The 15977-nt window shown below is 37.1% G+C and overlaps 2 protein-coding genes across 3 annotated transcripts in view; one reads left to right on the top strand and one right to left on the bottom strand.

Annotated features, from left to right (window-relative positions):
* Positions 1–3451: 3451 nt before the first annotated feature.
* On the bottom strand, positions 3452–10825 carry eif3s6ip (eukaryotic translation initiation factor 3, subunit 6 interacting protein). Its single transcript, XM_079440506.1, has 17 exons — positions 10554–10825; positions 9635–9807; positions 8690–8903; positions 8491–8533; positions 8139–8352; positions 7987–8066; positions 7844–7905; positions 7650–7719; positions 6725–6798; positions 6418–6589; positions 6177–6331; positions 5879–6049; positions 5451–5584; positions 4806–4979; positions 4133–4322; positions 3862–3942; positions 3452–3765 (listed from the first exon to the last, which is right to left on the bottom strand). The coding sequence occupies exons 3-17, from the start codon at positions 8717–8719 to the stop codon at positions 3688–3690; spliced, it is 1728 nt and encodes a 575-aa protein (XP_079296632.1). The 5' UTR covers positions 8720–8903; positions 9635–9807; positions 10554–10825; the 3' UTR covers positions 3452–3687.
* Positions 10377–15977, top strand: part of LOC306884551 (SPARC-related modular calcium-binding protein 2-like) — a 32388-nt gene continuing 26787 nt past the window's right edge. The window contains exon 1 of one of the 2 annotated variants that reach the window (XM_079440508.1): positions 10377–10834. In XM_079440508.1, coding sequence (XP_079296634.1) covers positions 10763–10834 — 72 coding nt within the window. In that variant the 5' untranslated portion in view covers positions 10377–10762. The remainder of the gene's footprint in view (positions 10835–15977) is intronic. The other variant, XM_079440507.1, reaches the window with a different exon arrangement.

The raw sequence follows: 15977 nt of genomic DNA on the forward strand, positions 1-15977 counted from the left end.
TACCAGAATTAGCACGTAAGAGTTCAGAACGCAGTGACGTAAGACGTCTACTCTGGGCCAATCCAGAGCCACTGAAATTAATCGGTAATTTGAAACCATTGTGTGAATGGTGGTTTAGCAGTAAAAAGATGGAACATCATTGCTCGTGTAAACTGTGTGTTTTCGTATTAACTGGTAAAGCCGTCCAGTAATTTTACGGCATTACTGTGTGAAAAAGGATTTTAAAGTTTTTTTTTTTGTTTTTTTTTTCTGAAAAATTATGTCAAAGTTTTACCAGAACATGAATGGTGTGACTTGTGAATAATTGATAGAACTAAATATGTAATGTAATAATGACGTATCCAAATAATTTGAGTGTTACTACAATACTACTGTTTATACAATGAAAAATGAGACGCTACACCTTTAAGGCAAGATGGCCACATTTCCACGTTTGTTAAAGCAGGGTGCATGCTTTAAATTTTTAACATTTGTGATCACTGAACATGACAACCCTGAGGAAATTAATGTAAAATCATGCTTTATTTATAAACCACGGGTTAATGTGTGAAAAGCCCATTTGATATAAGAAATGACCACAAGAACATAGACTGTACTGCAAGCTGCTCTGTGTCGGTGTCTTTATAGTGACTTTTAATACATTACAAAAATTACTTAATGAACTATCTTTAAAAAAAATTGTGAACTATCTGAAAAAAGTGGAAGACTGCATTCAAGAAAATGGACAAAAAGCAGCCAGTCAGCAGACCAAACACTGTTTCCACTGAACTTACTGAGGCCAGAGGTTTGTCTGGTCAACTACAAAACATTTCATTTTTGCTTGAACTGAGGGACTTATGCGTGTCATGTGTTTTAATAAAAACGGCAGTGAAAGTATCTAGTGCTTGAAAGGTTCATGCCATAACTCAATTTTAACTTTAAAAACAAAAAACAAAAAAAAAGGTAAAAGTCAAGCTATTATGGTTCGTTGACAGAACACTGCCACCTAAGACCATGTCTTTATTTTCCTTTACTTTTTTGATATAGAAAAATAAAGATTACAAAAGATATTTTTGGAAAAGAAAAATGCTGACCTACCAAACAGAGTTGAGTATAAATGGTTGTATTTAATTGTATTTATTTTTCAACATTTTATACCAGATTATTTGAATGGTGTGTTTTAAGGCATTTTTATATCCCCTTTTTTGTAAGTTTTTTTCCCTCTCATTATTGTCTGGTCACCAGCGTTGAGGTTGTAGATGGAAAATCTTTGTGGATCCTGTTTGAATAAAGAAAATATGCAACAGGTTTGCCTTAAGGTCCTGAAGATGATAAAATATTGACCAAAGCAGCAGTCATCATAAGGACGGCATTCCTCTATGTATTGAAGCCCAGCAGCAGGATATTAAAGAGAGTTACAGTTGTGTTCAAAATAATAGCAGTCCAACATGACTAACCAGATCAATCACTGTTTTTGGTATAAATCATATTATTACATGGCAAATAATTTACTAGTAGGTGTAGTAGACTCAGAGAAACCAACAGACCCAACATTCATGATATGAATGCTCCTGAGTCTGTGTAATTAAATAATTAAGTGAAAGGGGTGTGTTCAAAATTATAGCAGTGTGGAGTTCAATCAGTGAGATCATTCATTATGTGAAGAAATAGGTGTCATTCAGGTGGCCCTTATTTAAGGATGAAGCCAGCACATGTTGTACATCCAATTCTCTCTGAAAACCTGAGAACGATGGGTCGTGCCAGACATTGTTCAGAAGAACAGCGTGCTTTAATTAAAATGTTGATTAGAGAGGGGAAAACATATAAAGAAGTGCAGAAAATGATAGGCTGCTCAGCTAAAATGATCTCCAATGCTTTAAAATGGAAAGCCAAACAAGAGAGACGTGGAAGAAAACGGAAGACTACCATTCGAATGGATCGAACAATAGCCAGAATGGCAAAGACTCAGCCAATGATCAGCTCCAGGGAGATCAGAGATGGTCTGAAGTTACCTGTGAGTACTGTGACAATTAGAAGACGCTTGTGTGAAGCTAATCTATCGGCAAGAAGCCCCCACAAAGTCCCACTGTTAAAAAAAGACGTGCAGAAAAGGATACAATTTGCCAAAGAACATATCGACTGGCCTAAAGAGAAATGGAGAAACATTTTGTGGACTGATGAGAGTAAAATTGTTCTTTTTGGGTCCAAGGGCCGCAGACAGTTTGTCAGACGACCCCCAAACACTGAATTCAAGCCACAGTACACTCTGAAGACCGTGAAGCATGGTGGTGCAAGCATCATGATATGGGGCTGTTTCTCTTACTTTGGTGTCGGGCCTATTTATCGCATACCAGGGATCATGGATCAATTTGCTTATATCAGAATACTTGAAGAGGTCATGCTGCCTTATGCTGAAGAGGAAATGCCCTTGAAATGGGTGTTTCAACAAGACAACGACCCCAAACACACCAGTAAGCGAGCAGCATCTTGGTTCCAGACCAACAAAATTAAGGTTATGGAGTGGCCAGCCCAATCCCCGGACCTTAATCCAATAGAAAACTTGTGGGGTGACATCAAAAATGCTGTTTCTGAGGCAAAACCAAGAAATGCAGAGGAATTGTGGAAGGTTGTCAAATCATCCTGGGCTGGAATACCTGTTTACAGGTGCCAGAAGTTGGTTGACTCCATGCAGCACAGATGTGAAGCAGTTCTCAAAAACAGTGGTTATACAGCTAAATATTAGTTTAGTGATTCACAGGAATGCTAAATCTTAATGTTTTTTCAGTTTGAGTAAATATTTGAGTTTGTAATGGAAAATGCAGACACTGCTATTTTTTTGAACGGCCCAATACCATTTTTTTTCTTCATTTTCTGTAAAGTAATTAAAATATTGATAGTTTTTCTTCATGTTTTGATGTAAAATATAATGTGCAGTGTTCCCAATGAATGGAAATAAAAATTATAAGGATTTTGAGCTTTACTCACGTTTTAAAAAACACTGCTATTATTTTGAACACAACTGTACGTGGCCCATGATACACGTACACACTGCACTGACACAGAAAATGGAATATCTCCAAAGTCCTGTTATTTATTGAATAGTGTATTCAAATCAAACTGGAAAAGTTCAATGATTACACAATCCTGACACCCATAAAAAATGCTGCCTGTCATTTTTTGTTGGAATATGTTGTGAGCCCAAAGCTGTCCAAAATAAATGGAACGAAAAATGTAGTTTTGTTTTGTTTTTAATCCTCTAGATTATGCAAGTGAATACAAAGATTCTTCTGCCACCTAGAGGCATTTAAACTAGAATAGCAAGCCTTCATGTTTGTAAAATGTAAGCGTAAACAAACATGAACATTTTGTAAATTGTCACTAAATTTAAAGTGGTAATTTACACAAGAACAGTTTATGAATAATTAAAGAACTTCGTTTCAGACCCACTATATTTAAGATGTAAACTCCAAACTACAGTTCAGCCACATCAAACTTTATTGAAAAAGGACTTCCATCAATTTCACTTGTTAACTTGTGTCCAAAACAAATCAGTGAAATGAACTGAAAGGGCTTACATTTTAGTTCAGAAATGGCCTCCGATTGGTAAGAGTATCAGAGGTGGTTCCTGATTGGTTGAGAAGTCTGGGTTAGCCTGTGATTGGTGGATATCACAGTCAGGTTTGATTAGTTCTTCTGGTGGGATCTGCATTATGTGGCACGTGATGTGGAGTTGGTTGAACTCGAGGCGGCACCGGTCAGAGGCATTTTCTTCAGCGTTCGGTTAAGCTACAGAAGATAAAAGAGGTACGATCAAAATGTGACAACGTAGTAGAAAACAAGAAAATCTATATGAATGTTTAAAAATTATTCATGAGCACGTACCTCCTCAAACTTGTGGATCTGTCGGATAAAGAAATCTCCATAGCGACGGGCAACCTTGGTGTCTGCAATATGGATCATATCCTGATGGAAGAACAAGTATATTCACTTTTAGAGTGTCTCGCATGTAAAAAAAAAAAAACCTCTAGCCTGCTAAATATTATTTTTCAAAATAAGAAGAGAACTTGCATGAATATGGTAGCCCTATATTTAATCTCAGAAATTAAAGTGTTCAATTTGGCAGTTTAAAGACAGAAACTCAACACACACACACCTTGTCGATGTAGAAGTCGACCTCAGAGGCAGACTGAAACTCTCCGTCTAGAGCAGAGATGCCACTGGTCCACACCAGGTTCTTCATCTTGTGTTTGAAGACCAGCAGCTGGATGCGAAACTCCTGCTCGGACATGTCCAGGAATCCAGCCAGTTTGGCCACAGGCATAGTGGTGTAGAGCTTCAGGAAACTGAGAGAGACACACGGAGGCAGCAGAGGACATTTCAGAGCTTTATTAATAACCAATGTTTCAACACATGCTGTGGGAATATAACATTCAGCCGCAAGTAGAGCTGGCCAATTTAATTCAAAATAGCTGTTAATAGGCAGATATATATATTAAAAAAAAAGTCAAAAACTTTAAATATATTTTTACAGTTTAAAGCATTTTTTCCACCTTTTGTTCACTAAAAAAAGATTAATGAAGTTAATAAAGTGAAAGAGATTAATAAAGCAAAACAGGAATCCAAAAGGTCAAATACAAAGTCACAATTAAAGTACCACAACATTCAAAGTTTATTTATCAATATATCATGAATATCGAATAATTCCATGGCCAGCGCTAGAAATAAGAGAATGATTGCTAAAAGTGACGGAAAGCTCATTACACATCATATAGTTCTTCATTAAAAGAGACAGAACAGCCCTCAAAATGAATGCGCTGCTGTTGTACCTGCGGATGGTGGAGAGCTGCGCCTGCTGCTGCACCTCCTCTGCAAACACCTTCAGCTGCTGCTGGAATGGTTCTTTGTGATAATTTGGATGAACATTATCATAGTTTGGAACTACGGGTGACAGAAACTTGGGGCAGGCAAAGCTGAACAACTCCTCAAACACCTGAAGATCTCTGAAAAAGAGAAAAAAAATAAAAATTCTCCTTTTATTTTAGATGAATGTCTATATAAATTATATACTATCATCTTTAAAATATCACCAAAAATATGCTACATTGCATATACTACTCTGATCAAAAAGTTTGTGGACAGTAAGATTTTTTTTAAACATTAAATTGAGCAAGGATGCATGAAATTGATCAAGTGACATTTATAACATTACAAAAATTTACGTTTCAAATAAATGCTGTTCTTCTGAACTTTCTATTTATTAAAGTAAAAATAAAACATTGAATTGGAAAATGTTTTTTATTGCAATAATATTTCACAATATTACCGTTTGTTCAAATAAATGCAGTGAGCCTATGAGAATTCTTTCACAAACCTAAAAAAAAAAATTAGTTATCATCCCCAAAGTTTTGGGGTTTATGGTTGTACATACATACATACATGCATGCATAACTTAGCATAATGTGTGTTCTCACCCTTTCTGCATGCGGAGCATCTTGTCTCCGTATTTCTCGCGCAGCTGTGTGTGGATGCTCTCGTCGATGCGCATGGGGTACATGGTGAGAGCAATGGCCAGCAGTCCATGCATCTGCTCGTTCTGTTTATTAATCTGAACATCAAACAATACACACTTTAGATTAAGCATCACACCATTGTAACAGTACAAAATAGAAATTACAACAGAATGTAACAAATACCTAGACTATTAATGCACAAAATTACAGCACCTTCATCAGGATATGCATAATTTAATAATTAAAAATTTTTTTCATTCTGTATGTAATCAGCATTATCCTTTTTACAGTAATCGAGACTTTTACTGAAAAAAAATAGAATTCTTTTTTTAAAGCAGCATACAACTTAATTCAAAACAACCAATACTACAAAGACAAAAATCACTGACCATCTCATATTTGTAGGTGGTTCTCTGGAACATGTTTCTGGTCCTCTGGATGTACAGCAGGATGTTGGCGAAGACACGAATGGCGTCCTGATAGCGTCTCATCATCAGATACGCAAAACCCACATAATAATAGGTGGTGATCTGACACTCGGGCACACGTGAATACATGCTCTGAAAAACACAAATAACCAGATTTGATTATGAACAATGTTAGCATGCTGCACACAAATCCAAATCTTTTTTTTTTGTCTTGAGACAACAGCACTCACTCAGTGACAATAGTGGGATATTTTCTAACCTTCTTGTTGAGCTCGATGTTCTCCAGGACTTTGATGGCCTGATAGTAATCGCCCAGCAGAGAGTGAAGCCTCAGCAATCCCACCAGACTGAAATAACCCAACATCTTATAGAGAGAGTGACGGCCGTATTCTCCAGCCACGGACTCTGGGTCACCTGTGACACAAACACCAGCGTCACACTGACATCTGAATTAGACTAACAAGAAAGCCAGTGAATAAGGGCTGGTTGGCGTCTTTCACCTCCGCTAGTGTACACCTCCAGCTGACGGTTGATATTGCTCTTGTCCACCAGAGAGTGAAGGACATTCAGCACGCTGTGAACGTTCCAGATCTTGGGATTGCTCCTCAGGAACTCAATCTCCTCCTCGGACTTCTTGGCTGTCTTACAGCGATACTGGCTGAACGACTGGAACTGCAGAATGGAGAGAGAGAGAGAATTCAGCACCTGACATTCTTCACTTCTACACAAACACATCAGTAGGCGGCAGTATAAGGGGACTTATGAGGACAAAGGGTCTTCTCAACTAACCAGACTGTTTGTACTTACCTGGTAAATGAACTCATCAATGATGTCCCATAACCACTGGTTAGGAAGCTCCAGAGGTGCTGGTCCATCAGCATCTGACAACATTAAACACATTAAGTGTGCCGTCGTGAATCCATCAAACACATTTAAATTGACTACTTCAATGGACTGGGTGATCGAAACATAAAAACCCTTTGACAATATTCAAAAAACAAACATTTAAAAGTTTGGTCATTTTTTTATGATTTTGAAATAAGTTTAGGACCAAAGGTGCATTTACTTCTTCAAAAATACAGTAAAAACAGAAATATTGTGAAACAATTACAATTCTTAAATCTTTAATCTTAAAATGTAATTTATTATTATTTATTACTAATTTTAGCATTATCACTCCAGTGTTCAGTATCAAATGATCCTTCAGAAATCATGCGCATTTCCTGCTCAAAAAATATGTATTATCAATGTTAAAAACTGTTGTGCTGCTTATTTTTGTGGAAACTGTCATACAGTTTTTTTAAGGATTCTGCAATGAATTGTTCAAAAGAGAAGCATTTTTTGAATAAGAAATCTTTTGTAACATTATAAATGTATTTACTGTCACTATGGATCAATTTAGCATGTCCTTACTGAATAAAAAACAAAACATTAATGCCTTTCAAAAGAAAAACCGTATACTGACCCAAACGTTTAAACAGTAGTGTACAGGGAAAATAGTACATACTTTGACAATGCTTTAAAAACTACTATAAGGAATTAATTCATTATTATAATTAAAATTATTCATCTGTAAAATGTTGCCCAAATAGAAAGATTCTTAATATTTATGATTTTACTCTGAAATGGCTCAAATTGTTTATATGCTAAAAACACCTTATCCACAACACAAACATTCGAAATATTGCCCAAATTGAAATCCATCACATGTAAATGATGAGTTTGCACTCACTGAGAATGTAGTTGAAGAGGTTGCAGTAATTGTAGTAGGACTCAAACCTCTGGTCAAGAGTTGGACCTCCCTGTATATGAAAAAAAGGCTCATTATTGACAGTTCTTCACATCAGACAAGAGCCGAGACTCTAAAACTGTATTCACAAAGACTCTTGTTGTCATTCAACGAGACAGATGAGCAAACACACTCACGCTGACTTTGGCGTAGATGTGTCTGTAATACAGCTCCTTGTAGAGGATCAAGAAAACCGCATCTGTAACAGACAAAATAAAACATGTCCATGTCAGCAAAGAAAAATACAATTCAGAGCCTCTGATGAGCAAATAACACTCACCGTTACCAACCAGGGAAGCGATGGCTTCTGCCTCCGGCCATGGAGAAGTCTTAAAGAAGCGCTCTGTCAGCTTGTTCCAGCTAAAACGAGATAAAAGATAATTCAACATTTCCAGACACCAGAACACAGTCTATAACCGTACGGCTGCGCACCTGTTCTCATACACATCCTGGATCTCGTAGATCTTCTGCTCGATGCTCTCGCTGGACACACGGTTGGCCTGCAGCTCGTAAACCTTCTGATCGATCAGGTCCGAGATGGTTTTATGAAAATACTGCAGGAAGTTCTTGATGACCTCAGGGATCACATGATACGTCTGCTGGTGCTCATACTGACGTTCAAACGCCAGATCAGCTTTAGGGTCGCCTGCAAAACACACAAACACGTTCAATAGTACTCAGAGGCTTTACTGGGACGACAAAAAGCTTAATATTACCAACACATTAATACATATAGACACCCATTTAAATGGTCATAGAGCTGATAATCAATAACGATACTTACCGGTGTGACAGTCATAATCACTTACAACGTTATAAGGGTCATACTGCAAACAACAAAGGGTGAGAGTTTACATTATACAGTTTGATATATTCATATTTTAACATTAAGATGCAGGTTGACTTTTGTAAGGGAATGAAAATTAAGTCTTATCGTGATGCTCCACTGATTTAAGATAAACACACGCGCTCTCGTGTCTCACCTCTTCTTCCTCAACCGGGAAAGTAGACATGATGAATGTTTATTCCTCTAGTTGGTGTTTAATCTGTTAATAAAGCTTTAACAAACCCCACAGCTGCCGCGAAGCACGCGCGGAGGAGAGAGAGGAAGTCCACTGCACATGTTTCCGGTTACGCCGTCGAAGCGCACAAGGCATTGTGGGCCAGTGGAGGAATCCTTTGGCTGAATTGGAATTGCTAGCATAGTATTACAAAGAAAATAAAGAATAGGACATAATAAAATTCACAACCTTTACGAAAATTAACCATTGTTTTACTACTACTACAGAAAAAAAAGTGGTTATAAATGCTTCGCCATTTGGTAAAGTTTCCAAGGATGTATTCTTACACAAAAACAACTGGATTGTAATTATGGTAATTAATAAATAACGTTTCGTTTTTCATAAATATACCAAAGATCACATTTTCCTTTTTTTATAAAATATAAAATAAACTACAAATAATCCCTTACTGATAACAAATTGCCTTATGGTGGCTACTGAGGAAATTCAATACTAATGAAAATTAATAGCTTATTAAAGCTTTTGGTAGTATTTTAAAAATTATTATTTTAACTGAATATTAATTATAGCAGTTATGTTGAGGGTGAATGTCCTCTGATATCGAGCTGCAGCGTCCTGTAGATGGCGCAGATGGTCCTATAATCGAGGATTTGCAGAGTTAACTCTTTGCAGAGTTATTTCATAAAAGTTTTTATTGGCTTTTATAATGAGGTATTTAGTCAAGTAATGAAACACCATGAGATTTTGTCAACAACAAGACACCCAATCAATACAAGAGAGGCAAAAATAGAAAGTGTGCCCTTTGAATGAGCAATACTCTGAAAGCCACATGTGTAGTTTGTCTCTGCACTCGTGGGAATGGAGGCTGTTATGAGTTTCAATAACTGCTGCCATGTGTCTACTTACTTGGCTTGAAGAAAATTGGAGAAATGCTGTTCAAAGTGTTTGTTTTAAGCTACTCTGGCATGTTAGTGCAAACAAGCCAAAGTGTTCAAAACCTTAAAAACACACGCGCAATGAGATCCAGGAGGGACTTTGATTATTAATAGTGGTGGTGCTTCTGCTGAAGATGATGGTTTCTGTGGATGAAAAGAGTGAGTGTGGTGTGAAACATCAACATTTTACATAGATCATGTGTTCATACCCAAACAGTCAGAAATGTCATACCTGCTAAAACAAACAAACAATAGAAACCATCATAGAAATTCCAATGCTTTCCATTAAAATACCATTATGAACCATTAGCTTTTTCAAGTAAAACCATTACAAAATTCCTTTTGTAGTGTGTTTTGGGCATTTTCCCAATAGGATTTAACATCCCACCAATAGAATCCATCACATACCAGTACACCATTATAGTTTCCATTAAATCCAATACAATTCCCATTATAACCATTAAATCCAATACAATTCCCATTATAACCATTAAATCCAATACAATTCCCATTATAACCATTAAATCCATTACATTTTCTAATGTGTTTTGGGCAGGGTTCTATTGTTTTTTTCAGCAGTTACATCTTAATTATTTACCTCGTGATTATATTGTATTATATTTTAATATTACATTATATTATATAAACCGGTACAGCTTATCACTTCAGCTTCAGTTCAGCTTATCACTTCTAACAGAGAGTGATTTACGTGTGTAGTTGAGAAGAAAGAACAGAGGGAGGGAGAAGACAGAAGTTTTTTCCCCCTCAGCTACCAGCATCTGTTAGAGATTCCACCCAAACTCACCTCCCGACTACAGCACGGGCATCCGATAAACACACACACACACACACACACACACCAGGGGAAAGAGAGAGAGAGAGTCACTCACTTGAGCAGAGGAGAGGGTCAAGACGGTCCAAACCGAGCGCTTCACTTCATTACGCACAGAGAAATTACGCAGAACACAATCCACGCGCTACCGAGCACACATCAAGAACTGCGAAGAGACGGGATTTCAGGAATTACGCGTCACGTTGGAGAATCGATCGGGTCTGAAGTGAGTTTTTGTGGATTTGGTGCGTCTGGAGAGCTGTGAGGATGCGCGTCTCGGTCCTGCTGCTGCTCTGCGCTCTTTACGCAGGAGACGCGCACAAATTCTCCGCGCTCACGGTGGGTCACCACACACTACACTTCACAATCACTTTATAATCACGCACATTAACAGAACGACTGCTTATGATTAATGGTCTGTATGTTAAAAATTATGTTTTATAACATTTCTGATTGACTCTTTCAATGTCCTTTAACCAATGTCCAGTATGGATATATATACTGCATAAACATTTTAAGTCTATTACTAACATGATGTCAACTAAAACATCACGAAAAATTAATAACATTATATATATATACTTTTCTGTTTCATACATTTTTACATTATTTGTATTATTGTTAATTATATATACATGTAGTTTTCTGTTTTATACACTTTTGAATTTTTAAATTTTTATTATTATTATTAAGTTTCAAGTCAACTCATATATAATAACAATAAATTTCCCAATATTTCAGAGAAAGTGATTTAAATTTTTATTTTTTAAATGTATACACTACAAAATGTTTTAACTGGTAGCCTTTTTGTGACACCCTCAAAATTAACCCCTTTTTCCCCCAAGACAAATTATTTACACCAGTAAAAATCACTAGTACGGGTAAGATCGGGTAGAAATAATTCCTAATGTAATTTTATCAGTGTAGTAAAATATCGCTGGTTTTGTCATCAGAATCAAAATTCATTATTATTGGACAAGTATGTTTGGTGTTTTTCACCCAAGGAGAGTAAATATGGTGAGTGTGGATGCAGACTCAGTGCATCTTTGTGGTTGTGCTTGTGTGTTTGTTTAGTAAAACAAGAAGCTGAGAGACAGAGTAAGGTGAGATGAGTAATCATGAGAATCCTATTTGGGCTTAAGACTAGTGATGTTTGTGTACTCGCAGTTCAGGAGGGTAACAAGAGATCCACAAGCTTTCTTTCAAACAATCACACACACACACACACATAGTAGGAGTTACAGGTGCACACCCACCTTATGCTTTCCTTTATATGTGACAGGCGCTTGGTTTTGGCCGCTAAGTACTGGGAACAGGAGATTTTCTCCCCTTCCTGCGGCCAATGGCCTCTACATGGATGTCTGCCTGTGTACACAGGACTGCTGATTGCGGGAAGCCGCTCCCCATTAACTGAGTGAGAGAGTGAGTGTAGCTCGTCCCGGTGGGACATGACCGCTAGAGAGAGAGAGAGAGAGAGAGAGAGAGAGAGAGAGAGAGAGAGAGATGCACGGGCACACTGGTTCACCCAGAGCCTGGACACAGAGCAGCTTTGATGGACCTCGAAACCCAGGCATTTATGTTCAACCAAACTGGCCCCTGCTGAATGCCAGAGAGGGTTTGCACTTTCAATAGTGAGACAGGAAACGGCCCACTTTCTAATCCATAAATGTTGGTAAATGGTCAATATTTGTGTACCTGTCAGGAACTGCAACACATTTTCTATATAATCAAGTGTGCTTTGCAACTGTGTGGGACTGGGATTTTTGCATTTGTGGTCACATAATTTGTTCTTTACCAAACGCAATGATAATATGCAAAGAATATAATATTTAATGCTATAGAAGCTTTTGTTGAATGCATATGCGAGAATCACATTAATAGAGCAAAACTCACAGTTGAGGCTATTATTGTAGTATTATTGATACAGTTTTTATTAATCATTTTTATTTTTTTATTTTTTTATTTTTACATTTTCAATTTTCATATTTAATATCCATATTTTCATACTCATTTAAACATTTTAGTAATTGTGTTTTTGCATTTGTATTATTTTATCCTTTTTTTAGATTTTTAATAATTTTTTTGTCTATGTAGGTTATAGTTTTTAGTTTGAGTTATTTTAGTACTTCAGTTTGAACTAAATAAAAATGACAAATGTTGCCTTGGCAACTAGATCAAATTAGATACGTTTTTAATTAAATTTTATTGCAGTTGCTGTTTATTTTATTAATTTTACGCAAGCTTCTAGGTACTGTTTCTATTTTTATGTTTTTTCATTTTTATTTTAATTGAAGTAATTTTTTTAGTAATTGTATGTTTTATCATTTTTAATTCTTATTTATATATGTTTATTATTATTTTTTTATTATTTTCAGTTTTAGTTTGAGCTATTTTAGTACATGAAGTTAAACTAAATAAATCTTGGAAACTAGGTAAAATAAAATACATTTACATTTTTTTTATAATTTATTTTATTAATTTAGTTTTGGTTTTAGTTCACTATAATAAAAATGATTTGAAATCCCAAGAGTGTTGTTTTCTCACTGTGTTGACTGCCCAGCGCACTGCTGTGATTTCACTCTGGGCTATAGACTGTGGAGTTTTTACCTGGCATAGCATTCTTCGTGATGATGGAGGCTGTTAGCACCAAGGCCAGAGATACAGTTGCTGTCAATGTTTCTCTGCTGGCATCTGCTGCTGCTCGGCCTTCTGGGATGGCAGCTATGTGGCACGGGCATGAATCAGGGCCTGTGATGACGAGGTCTCATGGGCACCTGCTGCAGCCCGTGCCGGAAAGAGAAGATATGCTGTTATTTGAGGGAGAGTAAACAGGGGAATTCATTTCACGCAAGTGTCTGGGTACGAACTTCTTGCTACAGAGCAGCAGGGCTCTGTTTAAATAAACGAGCCATCCTGAGGTGTCAAATTCACCTGTACTAGTTCATCGTCAGGTTTGGTTGGTCAGATAGAGCTGCCAGAGTTGCCCTCATGATCCCAGGGGTAGAAGACAATATGTGAAGACTAATACAGTCACATTAGCAAATTTTCTTGTGCACAAAATGCCCGATGTTGATAATGTAGCAATGTATGAAGTCATTTTCAAACCAAGCAGATTTCTATTGGCCAGTGCAGCAAATTTACTAGACCAATGCGAAATCAACATTCCCGTTTGTGTGGATTTCACGTGCGAAAATTCACCAAATTCGAACAGTAAATGTAACCGAACCTTAAATCAATCCATGAAGCGGATTATGGGAAGGAATGCACAGTTGTCAGGTTCAGAGTGCTGTGATTTACAGAGAAATGCTCTGGTCGACGCCCCGCCGCTCATTATTTACAGGTCAAGTAGGGATGCCTCTACATCTAAATGTTAACAAATGGCTGTGGGTAGTTAACCTGGAGGTCAGAGGTCATCCCATCTCACTCCTCTTACTCAGCCTGGCAGAGCGGAATGTGGGAGGCAGATCAGTGCAGTGCAAACCCTCATCTACTTTCTCACACACACTCACACACATGCTTGCAGCAGACCGATCTCAGAGCTGTAGTCTTGACTTCTGTGACACATTTAAACAGGGTTGCAATGCAGCTTGTGCAAAGAGGCTGTAACTGAAGGATGGCACAGCATTTATCAAACATAATTGACCCAACAGAATTATGTTATATTATACTCACAAAATACTTTATTTTTATTGAATCCTAAACACACAACATAAAAACTTTACAGATATAACGAGACGTCCAAATAAACAATAACATCCTAATATAGGGGTTTACAAAAAAATAAATAAATGCATGAATAAGTAAATAAAAATCTAAATAATAATAAAAAAACCTCTGCAGTTTTTAACTTTTTAATTTTTCAATTAACTCTCAAGTAATTAGAATTGTATACAGACTTCATAGACAGAGTCAAGAGACATAAAAACAACTATAAGGACCTTAAAAATAGTTTTTCTTGTGCATATGTGGAACTTACCAGTTAAAATAATAAGATTCACCATAAAATTAACAATTTTTATTTTTTATTCAAAGTATATGAAAACATATTTACCAACAATAAAAGAATAAATTTTTTTCTGGCTGAAATGTGCAAAAATGAGCAACTCCTATAACTTGTTTCATATGCAAAGAGGCTGTTTATATAGTCTTAAAGGGACAGCAGCAAAACAGTACATATAGTTGTAAGGGTCAAAGAGACAGGGTGGAAAATGGTTATAAAAACTTGGTACAGCAGAGACTTTAACATTAAAAACTAGAATGATAAAGAAATAAACACATTCACACTCTCTATGATCCAGTAAAACTGTTGTACATGAATATCAGATGCCACATTTAAATCAGCTGTGCCAAATACCTTTGAAAATCATTAGGAACGGTTCAGTTTCAGCAGCAGCTCCACTTATAGCAACACATTTTCCACATGTGCTTTCTTGAGCATGACACATTTTTTCATGAGGTGAATTCTGAGCTGGATTGAACAACTTAAAGAGACAATTCACCAAAAAGCAAACATCTGTCATCATTTCCTCACCCTCGTGTCATTCCAAAGCTTTTTGACTTTCTTTCTTCTGTGGAACATAAAATAAAACATTTTGAGAAATGTCTCAGTGTGTGTGTTTTCTCTCCGTACAACGGAAATCAATGGTCAAGTGTTTGGTGACCAACATTCTTCAAGATATTTTATATTCTGCAGAAGAAAGAAAGTCAGTCATAGACACAAAATTAGAGTTTTAAAAGGGGATTTTCGCAGCAAAGCCATAGAAGAACAATTCTGAACAGTTCTTAAAAGAACCATTTTTCATTATAAAAATCCAAAGATCCCAACCTTTTGTGGAATGGAAAGATTCCATGGATGTTAAAGGTTCTTCATGGAACCAAAAAAAGCCAATAAAGAACCCTTATTTTTAAGAGTTCAGGTTTGGGAATGCATGAGGGTGAGTAAATGATGGCAGAATTTGTATCTTTGGGCCTTTAACAGACAGAAAAAGCGAATGTTTTGGTGGTTTCAGACACAAGAGTATTGTCGTTTCCATTTTTAAACCTTTGCTTCCACACCTCCCTGTTGAAATCCATGTATATCAGTCACTTCATAACAAGGGCTGTTCAAATGGTGGCCGTTATTCATACGCAAAACTATGCACCTGCACGAGAAGAAAAAACATCTTTTTTCCCTCTCATCCTTCACACATGACTAGCAGCAGGCTTTCCCTTTTCTTGCCGATTTTTCACAGCAATTAAAGGCTTTTCTCTTTGATTGAGTTAATAGCCTGGATCACTTTCTTCCATTTCCACTATGCTGGAGACTAACGATGCTTAGCCAATCCCAGGAAGCCCCCGTCGGGACTCTTTCACACGTCTGCGGCCTCTCTCTCGCTCTTTGCCGGGCCCCCGTTGACCCTTTGCGGCCAAGGTGTGAGGGGCCTCTCTGGGTCTGTGGTTGGGAGGCCCCCCTTGTCCTTTCTGGGGCCCCTCGGGCCCCATG

This window comes from Barbus barbus, assembly GCF_936440315.1.
Source record: "Barbus barbus genome assembly, chromosome: 18".
Taxonomy (NCBI): domain Eukaryota; kingdom Metazoa; phylum Chordata; class Actinopteri; order Cypriniformes; family Cyprinidae; genus Barbus; species Barbus barbus.